The sequence below is a fragment of the Lagenorhynchus albirostris genome, chromosome 2, assembly GCF_949774975.1.
Source record: "Lagenorhynchus albirostris chromosome 2, mLagAlb1.1, whole genome shotgun sequence".
Lineage (NCBI taxonomy): Eukaryota > Metazoa > Chordata > Mammalia > Artiodactyla > Delphinidae > Lagenorhynchus > Lagenorhynchus albirostris.
Genome location: NC_083096.1, coordinates 21,584,175 through 21,596,369, shown reverse-complemented (window position 1 = coordinate 21,596,369; position 12,195 = coordinate 21,584,175). Strand labels below are relative to the sequence as shown.

Below are 12,195 nucleotides of genomic sequence, written 5' to 3'. Positions count from 1 at the left end.
GTAAGATGTGAAGATATGAAACATTCAAGTAGCATAAAAGAGTAAAAGCAGAAATCTTTTCTTTTCGTAAAAGATTGCATCGTTAATTTTTGGAGTATATCTTACAGTTATTTTTAATGCATTTACACACACTGTATAAATACAGTAACATTGTTTTGCTTTTTACAATACTCTGATTGCACCATACACACTATTCTATAACCTGCTCTTTGTATCTTAATATTTCTTGGAAATGTTGCCACTTTAATGCATTTGTATCTACCTCTTTTTAATTGCTGCTTGGTATCCTTTAGGATAAATTTATCACATTGTACTTAAATATTTCCATTTTGATGGATATTCAAGTTGTTTTGGTTTTTGCTTTACAACAAGTTGTAGGGAATATCCTTAAATGGTCCTTTTTGATACACATGTATTTTTCTAAGACGAAGCAATGGTTAAAGAGTGTACATTTAAAATTTTTATAGGAAATGGCAAATTGCCTTCCAAAAAGACTGCCATTTACATCTTTACCGGCGCTATACGAGAATCATTCTTTCTCCAGATCCTTCACAACATTGAATTGTTTTAATTTTTGCCAGTCTGAAGGATGAAAATTGGTATCTTTGTTGTAATTTGCATTTCCCTGATTACCATTGATGTAGATCATCTTTCCATACTTTTTTGGCTGTTCATATTATTTACAAAGTCCCTTTTCTCATCCTTTTCCCATTGTTCTATTGAATTTTTAAAAAAATTTGAGTGAATATTATATTTTAATATACTATGGAAACAAATCTTTTGTTAAATATACTGCAATTACTTCCTATCTGTAATTTGTTTTTCAATTTTGTTTAATGGTTTTTGGATACAAATTTGGAGGAAAGGACTCAGCACGAGTAGAACTTTTGGAACTAAATCTTACCTACTGTGAAATAGCATGTTTTATGTACATAAGAAAATTTGAAGTAATACATATTTTGCATTCCTTGGGATGCTAGGTTGTAGATTGCTTATTCTGCTGTTTTATTTTTATGTAAAATTTTCTTGCCATGTTTTAAGGACTATGTTCTTTTTTTAAATATCTGCATCAATTCTTTTTTTTTAAATTAATTTATTCATTTATTTATTTTTGGCTGCATTGGGTCTTCATTGCTGCACGCGGGCTTTCTCTAGTTGCGGCGAGCGGGGGCTACTCTTCGTTGTGGGGCGCGGGCTTCTCATTGCGGTGGCTTCTCTTGTTGTGGAGCACGGGTTCTAGGCAAGTGGGCTTTGGTAGTTGTGGCACGTGGGCTCAGTAGTTGTGGCTTGCAGGCTCTAGAGCGCAGGCTCAGCAGTTGTGGCGCACGGGCTTACTTGCTCCGCGGCATGTGGGATCTTCCCGGACCAGGACTCGAACCCTTGTCCCCTGCACTGGCAGGCGGATTCTTAACCACTGCACCACCAGGGAAGTCCCAGGACTGTGTTCTGAATTATCATTATTTTATTGAAGCTAATTTGTTATCAGTTATAAGATACACCATTATTTTATGTACCTCTGAGAAGGAAAATGGCAAAACACCAATCAAAGTATGACATAACGCTTATCACATTGATAGTATAAGCATTCTGATTTCAGAGATACTAAAATGTGGAAAAATGAACAAGTACAGGAATTAAGTAGACTACTTATTACTAGAACATTACTGAAAGCCCTGTTAGTTGGGATTTTTGGTGTGTCTGTGTGTGTTTTAAGTTTCCCCTTTATAAACCAAAGTAAGGAAAACAGTAAATAATTCAACTTACATAGTCATCCTTTTACTGAACTGAACTTGGATCCAGTTGCCCAATGCCCAGCAAAGCCAGTTTACTGACATGGGTTGTGGTGAAGGAAAGCACAGTGTTTATTGCAGGGCACCAAGCAAGGAGAGTAGGCAGCTAATGCTTAAAAGACCTGAAGTCCTGATGCTTTCAGGCAAGGTTTTTTAAAGGTGATATTAGGGGAGGGTCTCAGGGTACATGATCAGCTCCTGGGCATTTTTCTGATTGGTTGGTGGAAAGGTAACAGGGTGATGTTTTGGGAATTTTAATCACCAACCAGTCTGGGGGCTCTGTGCTTGTGGTCAGCATGTAGTTACCATCCTCCACTGGGTGGAGGGTCTTAGTTTCTGTAGAACCACTGAAAGGTATGCGTCAGATTGTTATCTATATATCCCTTCTGGAGGAACTATGAGTCCTGTGACTCTGTTGTTGTAATTGTTAGCTGCTTGGGTTCACTTTTTAGAACTCGGCAAAGGCCAAACAAGAAGCAGAGGACACAGAGGGGCTTGTACGCAGGAGGGCTCTGCAGAGTCCTGCTCACTCTCAGTTCTCCCTTTTCTTTGATACTCCTTAATCCTGAGGGGAACAGGGGTGGGACAAGAAACGGAATAAAGTTTTGCATAGAGATGTTAATCATAAACTCAGTGGAGGAACTCGGTTTTATGGGGACTTGTTTCTTTCTCTCGCCCCAAATAGCCTGTACCATGTGGTCATTTTTTCCCCTACGGTTTGAGAATTTTGTAAAACCTTATTATTAAATCAGAGTTTATAAATCTGAAATTGTAAGAAGTTAACACTTTTAGGTAAATTAATATGAACAAGATAATTAAGGAGACCACTTACAAAAAACTAATTTCACCTAATTTTAAAAACTTAAACTCAGACATAATTCTAATTATTAAGATCTGCGAAGGATCTTAAAATATCATCATTTGTTTATGAGGAAACTGATGCACAGAGGGCTAAGGGCCAGATACATACAGTGAGTCATTAGCAAAGCATAGGCCAGAATCCAGATGTTTATTTATACATATGCAATTAATGAGCTACCACAAATACTTTATTTATGAGAGCTATTATCCCAGAAACACATTAACTAGTTTTTGTTTTTGTTTTTTTTTACTCTGTGTAAAAACAAGTAAAACTTCATTTTTTTAATAATCAGAAATTCATACTTTTGACTAATGTAACTTCAATTTAAAATGATCAGATCCTCTAAAAGTGAGAAAAAGAATGGGATTTATCTTGTAGTAAGTGGCCAATCCTAGCTAGGGTCTGATTTTTATCTTTCTAGCTTTTGAAACAGCACTTGTGTTACTAAGTATTGACTTCCTGTGGAAGGATATTTTCATTACTGAAGATTTAACAGATTTCCATGATTGTTCTTGTTGAATTCTGTTATTAACCCTTGCTATGTTCAGAGCATATCACCAAGACTGTAGTGTCTGAGCAACGTGAACTAGAAAAAGGAAGCAGACTCCTACCCTTGGTCATTGTTTTAGCTGTGAGACGGAAAGCATCCCTGAATCAGCAGTGGAACAGCTTTGGCTCTATACCAGCATTAGTGCAGGGAGGGTTCAGCATAGGAACATCTTCCTGTGACTGCAAGTTTGTAGCTTGTGGTGCTACGTCAATTCTGAGGTGTCACCTCGTTTTCTGTAAAGTAGTTCTGCTTGTTCAGGGATCTCCTCTTGTAGCGTGAGTCTCTTTTTTAAGCTGATTCCTTTTATTCAGTTTTCAAAAAATATTAAAGAGCTTTTTGTCTCGCTCAAACGTATACCTTAAGCCTCTTTTCTTTTCAATCCAAATTTATCCAAAGAGTAGTCACTGCCAATTAAATATGTTTCTATTTCAGTTCTATTCTGTAACCCCACCCCTACGGTTGTCTCTCTGCCTCTACCATTCCACTGAAACAGTCATAGAAAACCCATTGATGATCACCGTTGGCCACATCTTTTGGTTTGCTCTTAGCCCTCACCCTTCTGAACCCACCTCTTACAGTTGTTATCTGGGGGTAGCGATTGTACCTAGAGTAGTTCCTGGCGTGGGGTGAGCACCCAGTGAGTGTTACTGGTGGTGGTTGAGAGCATTTGATACTGTGATCACCTTGTCCTTGTCGTTGTTATCACACTTGGCTTGAGTAACACTCTGTCCTTCTGTTCTCTGACAACTCCCTACTGCTTTCCTTCACTTACTTGCCTCCTTTTCTCCATCCCTTAAAGAAAGATATCCCATAAGCACTTACACTTGATCTTCTTTTCTTCTTGCCCTCGCCACTTCCCAACTATCTCCTGTTCAGTGCATTGAAAAACCGTCAAATTACATCTCTAATCTTCATTTCTGGTAGGCTTGCAACCCATCTTCGCAGCTGCCTGTCAGATACTTGCAGGTGACTGTCCCACGTGCCCTCACACTCGGTGTGTCCAGAGCTCCACTGGCTTCCCCTGTGGCCCTTTCTGCATGTCTGACCTCCCTCCTGTATTCCATATTTAAGTTAACAGCATCCAAACTGAGTTGTCTTTGTCTCTTCCTTCTCTTCCGCCTTCACATTGAATCATTTGCTTAGTGCTTTTGATTCTATCTACAACTTGGACCTTAAACTGGGCTCTTCGTTTTCATCTCCTATGTTCCTGCCTTCACTCATCTCTCACCTGATTATTGTATTCAAATCACAACAAACTCTTTTTGCATTTATTCCTCTTTATTCGATTCAAAATTATTATTAGAGTTATCTTTCTAAAATACAAATGTTACCAGAGGAACCTTTCATGGCTTCCTGTTGGCAAAAGAATATCCTCTAAATTCCTCACTGCTTGGCTGATAGAGGACTTAGTTACCTGTGAGGGGGTGTAACCTCAGACTCTCTGCTAGTCACCCCTGGTTCAGTTGAGAGAAATAATACTTGTGGAAAATACACTTTAGGCCCTGCATTCTGTCCATTAATAAAAATCTGTATCTGGATTAGGCCAGAGCAACTGGAGACTATATTGTATTCCCCGATCTCAGTGTAGTGAGTCTGTTTTGAGATACATACTACTCTGTCTTGCCAAGGCTCCCTATTGGTGGACCACTCACCTTGTCTTAACATGCCACACCTGTTTGTACCTCTGTGCTTTTCGCTCATTCCATTTCTTCCATGTAAAATTGCATTAACCTATGTTTCAGCTTATCAATATCCTATTTACCCTTCAAGGCTTTTCTAGAATGTTACCTCCTCCCTAAGTTCTCCCTGATTCCTCAGTCTGAATTCATATCTTCCATCGTATCACTGTGGTGCTTTGTTTATGCTTACTGTGCTTCAAATAGATTGAGCTGCTTGAGGACAAAGTTTGTATTTTCCTTACATCTTTCCCATACTAGACATTTAGTGAATGTTAGTTTTATATACATGTATATATATTGCTATCAGTGTGTAATACTCTCTCTCTAACCACGTAAATGACTTGTGTAAGCATTATTATCCTTAACGTCAAGTGTCTTGTTCACCACTCATCCTGTGTCTGGTTCTTACTAGATCTGAATGACATGGCCGCTGCAGCTCGGGTCCTAGTCATCGGAGCTACTAACCGACCAGACTCCTTAGACCCTGCTTTGAGACGTGCAGGAAGGTTCGACCGAGAGATATGCCTAGGTATCCCAGATGAAGCATCCAGGGAAAGGTATACTCTTAGAGAATGAAGTTTGTATGCCACTACATCATCTGAACTGAATGCTTTGAAAATGAGGGTTGAGAAATATGATGTAGCCTTTTCTTTCTCTCTCTCTTTATGTGTCAGTGAAATTGATTTGGAAAGGAAAAAGCCCACATTAAATTAATGCTTAAGAAAACAATTTACTCATTAATACGGCAGTTGTTTCAGGCTGCTTTTTTCAGTAGTGATATTGGACTTATGTATCCATACTCATTAATCTGGTCTTATTAAAAGTGTCTTGTGTTTTTTAGGTGGCCGATCAGCCTAGGGAGAGTGTCTAGAGCTATGGAATAGTGCTCACTGGTCCACATGCAGGCTAAATCTGCGTTTAACAAGTATTTTAACTTGTTGCACTAATCTGCCTAAGGTCACAGGTTCCCTGACAAATAATTAAATGGTAGCCAGAGAGTTGAAAGCTGTCTGTTTGCTCTAGGACCAACCTTTCCTAGTAATTGGGGTTGAATGTCCATAGAGCAAAGAAACACCCACCAATATCTCAGTAACAAAAATATCTCGGGAGGCACTGTTGAGGCAATGGAGTAAAGAAAATCTAGTAATGTGCTGAAGTACCGTATTTTTTTTTTTTTTTTTAGCTGAGTTGGGTCTTCGTTGCTGCGCGCAGACTTTTTCTAGTTGCGGTGAGCAGGGGCTACTCTCCATTGCGGTGCGCACGCTTCTAATCGTGGTGGCGTCTCGGATTCTTAATCACTATGCCACCAGGGAAGCCCTGAAATACCGTATTTACAATGACTTTCAGCTTAAGTTAGACACTGAATTGCTGTACACGATCGCCAGTGGCTTTTAGAGAAAGTGGTATGTAGTGAAAGGATAGTTAAGGGGACAGTGGAGAAGGGAAGAGGTGAAGGACAGGAGACTTCATGAATGCAGAACATAAAAGTGATCAGAAGACACTTTGGACAGGAGAAAGCATTCGAAAGGAACAGGTCATCCTTACCTTCTTCCCAGTGATTAATGTGACTTCAACTTTTCATTCATTGACATTTTCTTCTTAAGCTGTTGTATTCAGTGTCATCTATAGGAATGCTCATTGCATTCTCACATATATAATCTTTAAATAGTTACTCAGCCATTCAGGTTTCTTTACTAACATGTTTATACCCACAGCAAAATAATATTATTTAGTATTTAAGTTGTCTGTATTTATTCAGCAAACATGTATTGAGCATATAGTATATGTATATACCACTGGGGTAGGTAATGAGGAATATAAAAAATTGTAAGTCCTTGCTTTCAGGATGCTTATAGTACAGAAAGAGAAATAAGGCCTGTATCCTTTATCAAGCCTTTTTTTGATTAAGTGCCAAACTTAATGGTAGAGACATAGACACAGTAGAGCCCATCATCCCTGCTAGATAAAATCCTTTGTCCATTGATCACTATTCCATCATCAACAAAGTTCTTAAAGGGCTTTCCTAGATAGCCATATTTTGAAAATTTTCAAGCCTACGGAAAAGTTGAAAAAATAATACAATAAATATCTGTCCTTTAGCTGAATTTATCACTTGTTAACATTTTACCATATTTACTTTCACTCTGTATATAAAAACGTCAGGGCCTCCCTGGTGGCACAGTGGTTGAGAGTCTGCCTGCCAATGCAGGGGACACGGGTTCGTGCCCCGGTCCGGGAGGATCCCACATGCCGCTGAGCCTGCGCGTCTGGCGCCTGTGCTCCGCAACGGGAGAGGCCACAACAGTGAGAGGCCCGCATACCGCAAAAAAACCCCAAAAAACCACAAAATGTCATATATTTGTGTGTGTGTGTATATTTTATTTTATTTTATTTTATTTTATTTTTATTTATTTATTTTATTTTTTGCGGTACGCGGGCCTCTCACTGTTGTGGCCTCTCCCGTTGCGGAGCACAGGCGCCAGACGCGCAGGCTCAGCGGTCATGGCTCACGGGCCTAGCTGCTCCGCGGCATGTGGGATCTTCCCGGACCGGGGCACGAACCCGTGTCCCCTGCATCGGCAGGCGGACTCTCAACCGCTGTGCCACCAGGGAAGCCCTATTTTATTTTTTTTGCCAGCCCATTTGAAGGATAGTTGAAGACATCATGACACTTTAGCTGTAAATACTTCTCCTGTGTAACTATCATACCATTTTCTATACTAAAGCAATTTAACACTGACAATAATATTATTTAATACACAATCTATTCTAATTTTCCCAGTTGCCCCAAAACTGTCCATTGTACCTTTAATCTTTCATTTTGTTTAGCTTTTTTTTTTTACCCTGGATTCAATAAAGAGCAAACCTACTATGTAGTTGGCATGTCCCTTTAATCTCCTTGAATCTGCCTTTTTGGGGGAGAGAGTACTTTCATGGCATCGACATTTTTGAATTGTCTAGATAAGTCTTTTGTAGATCACTCTACAACTTAAATTTATCTGATTGCTTTTTCACGATTAGATTCGGGTTAAATATTTTGAGCAAGAATGCTACATTCATGGTGAGGTGTCTCAGAACATTTCAGGAAGTTTGTAGTGTCAGTTTGTATCGTTGTTGATGTTAAGTTTGATCACTTGAAAAATTTGTCAGAGTTCTCTCCTCTAAAGGTACCTTTTCTTTTGTACTTAATAAATAAAATCCATCTGTTTCTGGTATCTACAGTTATTTATGATTGCCTTTTGTTGGTTTGTTCAAACTCCATTTTAGATTCAGGAAGTAAATTCTATAGGCATACATGGTGTTTTATGTAGGCTGTAATCGTCTAGCTAAGTCTTAGACGGCTAGGGGAAGAATTTTTATGAGACTAAAGAGGGGTATTAAATGTTTACTTATGTTTAAGGCCAATTGGGAAGAGCAAGGTCAAGCCTGAAAGAAGATAGCTCTTGAATATAATTATGAGGTAGAATTTTTTAAGGAAGAAGTTTTGGTTTTTTTTTAAATTTTTTGTGGTAAAAAAACACAAACTTTGCTATCTTAACCTTTTTTTTTTTTTTTTTTTTTTTTTTTTGTGGTACGCGGGCCTCTCACAGCTGTGGCCTCTCACAGCTGGGGCCCCTCCCGCTGCGGAGCACAGGCTCCGGACGCCCAGGCCCAGCAGCCATGGCTCACGGGCCCAGCTGCTCCGCGGCATGTGGGATCCTCCCAGACCGGGGCACGAACCTGCGCCCCCTGCATCGGCAGGCGGACTCTCAACCACCACGCCACCAGGGAAGCCCTTAACCATTTTTAAGAGTACAGTTCGGTAGTGTTATATATACTCACATTGTAGTGAATCTCTAGAACTTTTTCTGTCTTACAAAACTGAAACTCCATACCCATTAAACACGAATTTCCCCTCCTAAGGAAGTGTGTCTCTCTTTTTCTTTCTTTTTTTTAATAGTTTTAAAAAATTAATTAATTTATTTTGGCCGTGCTGGGTCTTTGTTGGGGCTCTCGGGCTCTTTGTTGCAGCGCACAGGCTTCTCTAGTTGCAGTGCGCGGGCTCAGTAGTTGTGGTGTGTGGGCTTAGTTGCCGTATGTGGGATCTTAGTTTGCCGACCAGGAATCGAACCCGGGCCCGCTGCATTGGGAGCGCAGAGTCTAAACCACTGGACCACCAGGGAAGTCCCGGAAGAGTATTTCTGATTGAGTCTTTGACAAAGGCAGAATACAGTTTTCTTATTTTTATACTTTTGTCTAGCTCTGAAGGCAGAAGCAAACTAGTTATATTATTATATGCAGATGTTAATGAGTTAAATTCTAAGATGGGGAAATTATATAAATAGAATTAATATATTAATAGAATTACATCAGTGTTTATTTTATCAATAATTCTTAGAAATAATAATTCTTAGGAAGTCATTAATTGAAGAAATATTTAAGCACCTGTTGTTTACCAAGGAGAGACAATGGTTGGCACTTCAGTCACCACTTTAAATAATCAGAAGTGTGATGAGTACAAAAAGACAAAGACAGGGTCTTAGGGAGGATATATATATCAGGCAAAGCTAACATGGTCTGGAGGTTCTCTTTTTTTTTTAATTTAATTTAATTTAATGTTTTTTTAATTTATTTGTTGTTTATTTGGCTGCACCTGGTCTTAGTTGTGGCATGCAGAATCTAGTTCCCTGACCAGGGATCGAACCCAGGCCCCCTGCATTGGGAGGGCGGAGTCTTAGCCACTTGACCACCAGGGAAGTCCCGGTCTGGCGGTTCTTAGGTTCTTGGGTTTTGGACTTATTCTGTAAGTGGTAGGAAGCAATTAAATTAAGCAGGACAGTGATAGAAACAGATTTTTGTTTTGAGAAGGTCGCTGTAGCTGCAATGTGAATAAGGAATGACAGGAGAGCAAGATGGGCTGTGGTAGCCCAGTGAGGGAGCTGTTGTGATATCCAGAGGCAATGGTGGGTGGGCTTAAAGAGGTGGGAGTGCAAATCGAGATAACTGGAGACATTTAGGAAGTAGAATCAATAAGTTATGTTTATCAATAGAATATATGTGTGGAGAGGTGGGGGCTATGAACAAGAGGGAAATATTCCCAGATTTCTCGCTTAAGCACCTGATGGTTTTCAGGTGCTTAAGGGGTGGGAAATACTGGAGGATAAGCAGATTTTAGAAGAGGATTTAGGGATAGATGGAGTTTAGAGGCAATTGCAGGATGTCCAAGTAGAGATGTCAAGTTGGCAATTGGACAAATGAGTCTGGATCTCCACAGAAGCCAACATTTAGGAATCATCAATGTATTGATGGCAGTTGGAGTTAAGAAAGTAGATGAGATTGTCCAGAGAGAGTGTGAAGAGAACATGTCAGAGGTTCTGGGACAGGCCCGAAGAGGCTAACAGGCTCAGGATGTAGGAAGAGCAGCCAGAAGCATTGGGAAAATGAAGAGAAAGTTGCGTAATGGAAGCCAAGAGAAGTCTGTGTTTCCAGAGGGAGGAATGAGAGGTCCAGGGAGGGAGGGCTGAAAAAGTGTCTTTGAATTGAGCGGCCTAGAGGTCACCAGTGACCTTAACAAAAAGCTGTTTGAGTGGAATGGTAGAGGTAAACTCCAGGTTGGAATGGTTGAGGAGTAAAGGGAAACTGAAAAAGCGAGAGCAGCAGACTTCCACGGTTCACTCAGGAGAGTCTGCAGCGAGGGAGAAGGCAGAAGGTTGTGGTGGCTTCATGAGGTGGTAATGGGGTGTCTAGAGAGGACTTTTCTAAGGTGGGAGAAGCTTGAGTGTTGTCCTTACGGGTTGATGGGAAGGAGAAATGGGAGGAGCAGGGAGTCAGAGCTTATGTATCGGTGCTGGCCTTAGAACGAGGGTTAATTTGTTGACATGATAGTAAAGGGAGAAAGAATGGATATGCAGGCAAGAAGGATTATCAGTTTGGTACTAGAAAATTGAGGGCGTTGTCTCTATGAATTAAAAAACGAGATCTTCAGATGAAAGTGAGGCTCATAATGGATAGGTTAGAGGTTTGAGGAGGATGAAGGTCTGAAATTACTTCCTTGGCTAATTTGAGATGAACTGGCTGGGGTAACAGGATTTTCAGGCAGTGTTTAGGATTGGGGTATGGAATGGTACCAGTAGGGCTGGTTTAATGATTTTTTTTCCCATAGCAATGCTCAACATTCTAGGTTCAGGCACAGAGAAAGCAGAGATTTAGAATTTAGATTAAGAAAGAAAAAAAGAGACTATGGACTCTTAATTGTAAAAATAGGACTATTTGATGAGGCGGTGGTGAATCCGAGAACCTACTGAGGTTTGAAAACAGGTGTGTGGGAGACTGAGCAAAGAGGAGATGCTGGAGCTAGTGATTTCAGAGGTGGGACAGATCCAGGTGCTGATAAGGTCCAGGGCATGACGGTCCATGAAGTGGAGAAGAGGGCAGAGGCAGGTGAGACGGGGGTGCAGAGGCCTTCAGTAGGTGCTGGAACTTTGAGTCATTGAAGGAAATTATCTGGGAATCCAAGCGCTGCCCGTATGTCCTGTGCTTTTTTCTAGATGTTTAACATTTCCCAGCTTTAGTTTATTTATCTGAAATACAGTAATAGTAATAATAACAAGACCTTACTTGATTTGTAAAATGATAATAATACTTTAACTTGAAGGCTTCTCGTAAGAATTAAATCAGTGGACCTAGCATAACATTTGGCACATAGCAGGAAAAGAAGTTTTTGAGGTAGTTATTGGTATTTTTCTGAATTTTAAAAGCATTTTATTATGTAAAATGTGTTCGCAGAAGGAGTCTAATATAATTGTTTCGGTTTCTATTCTTGCAAAACAAAGCACCCCCAAGTTTATTTTTATTGTTTCTCACCATTTCTGTGGATAAAGAATTCAGAGAGGCTCAGCCAGCTGGTTATGTCTCAGGGTCTCCCGTGGCTGCAGAGACTCTAGCTGGAGCTAGAACATGTGGAGGATTGGGGCAGCGGGGCTGTGCTTGTCTGCCTACTTAGCTATCTGTATACCTATCATTTGATCTTGTCTGTTCCTTGCCTCCTGCCCCCCCAACCCCTTTCTCGTCTTGTCCGCTGAAGGCCTCTCACGTGGCGCCCTTTACAGGGTAGTGTGGGCTTGCTCAGAGTCGGGCAGCCTCAGGGTGGAAGGGTTCGTCCATGGCAGGTTAGGGCTGCAGCATGAAGATTGCAGGAAACAGGCTGAAGTGACACTGCTGTTCATTTTATGTTATGTTTTGTTATGTTTCCTTATGTTATGTTATAGTTGTGCTGGGTCTTAGTTGCAGCTCGTGGGCTCCTTAGCTGCGGCTCACCGGTTCCTTAGTCATGGC

The 12,195-nt window shown here is 40.5% G+C and overlaps 1 protein-coding gene across 2 annotated transcripts in view; it reads left to right on the top strand.

Moving 5' to 3' along the window:
- The window catches only part of NVL (nuclear VCP like), a 100,083-nt gene that overhangs the window by 19,978 nt on the left and 67,910 nt on the right, over nt 1-12,195 (top strand). For both annotated transcript variants that reach the window (XR_009536347.1, XM_060127581.1), the window contains exon 12: nt 5,294-5,438. Coding sequence is in view for 1 of the 2 variants with exons in the window: in XM_060127581.1 (XP_059983564.1) it covers nt 5,294-5,438 (145 nt within the window). In the remaining variant the exon portion in view is untranslated. The remainder of the gene's footprint in view (nt 1-5,293; nt 5,439-12,195) is intronic.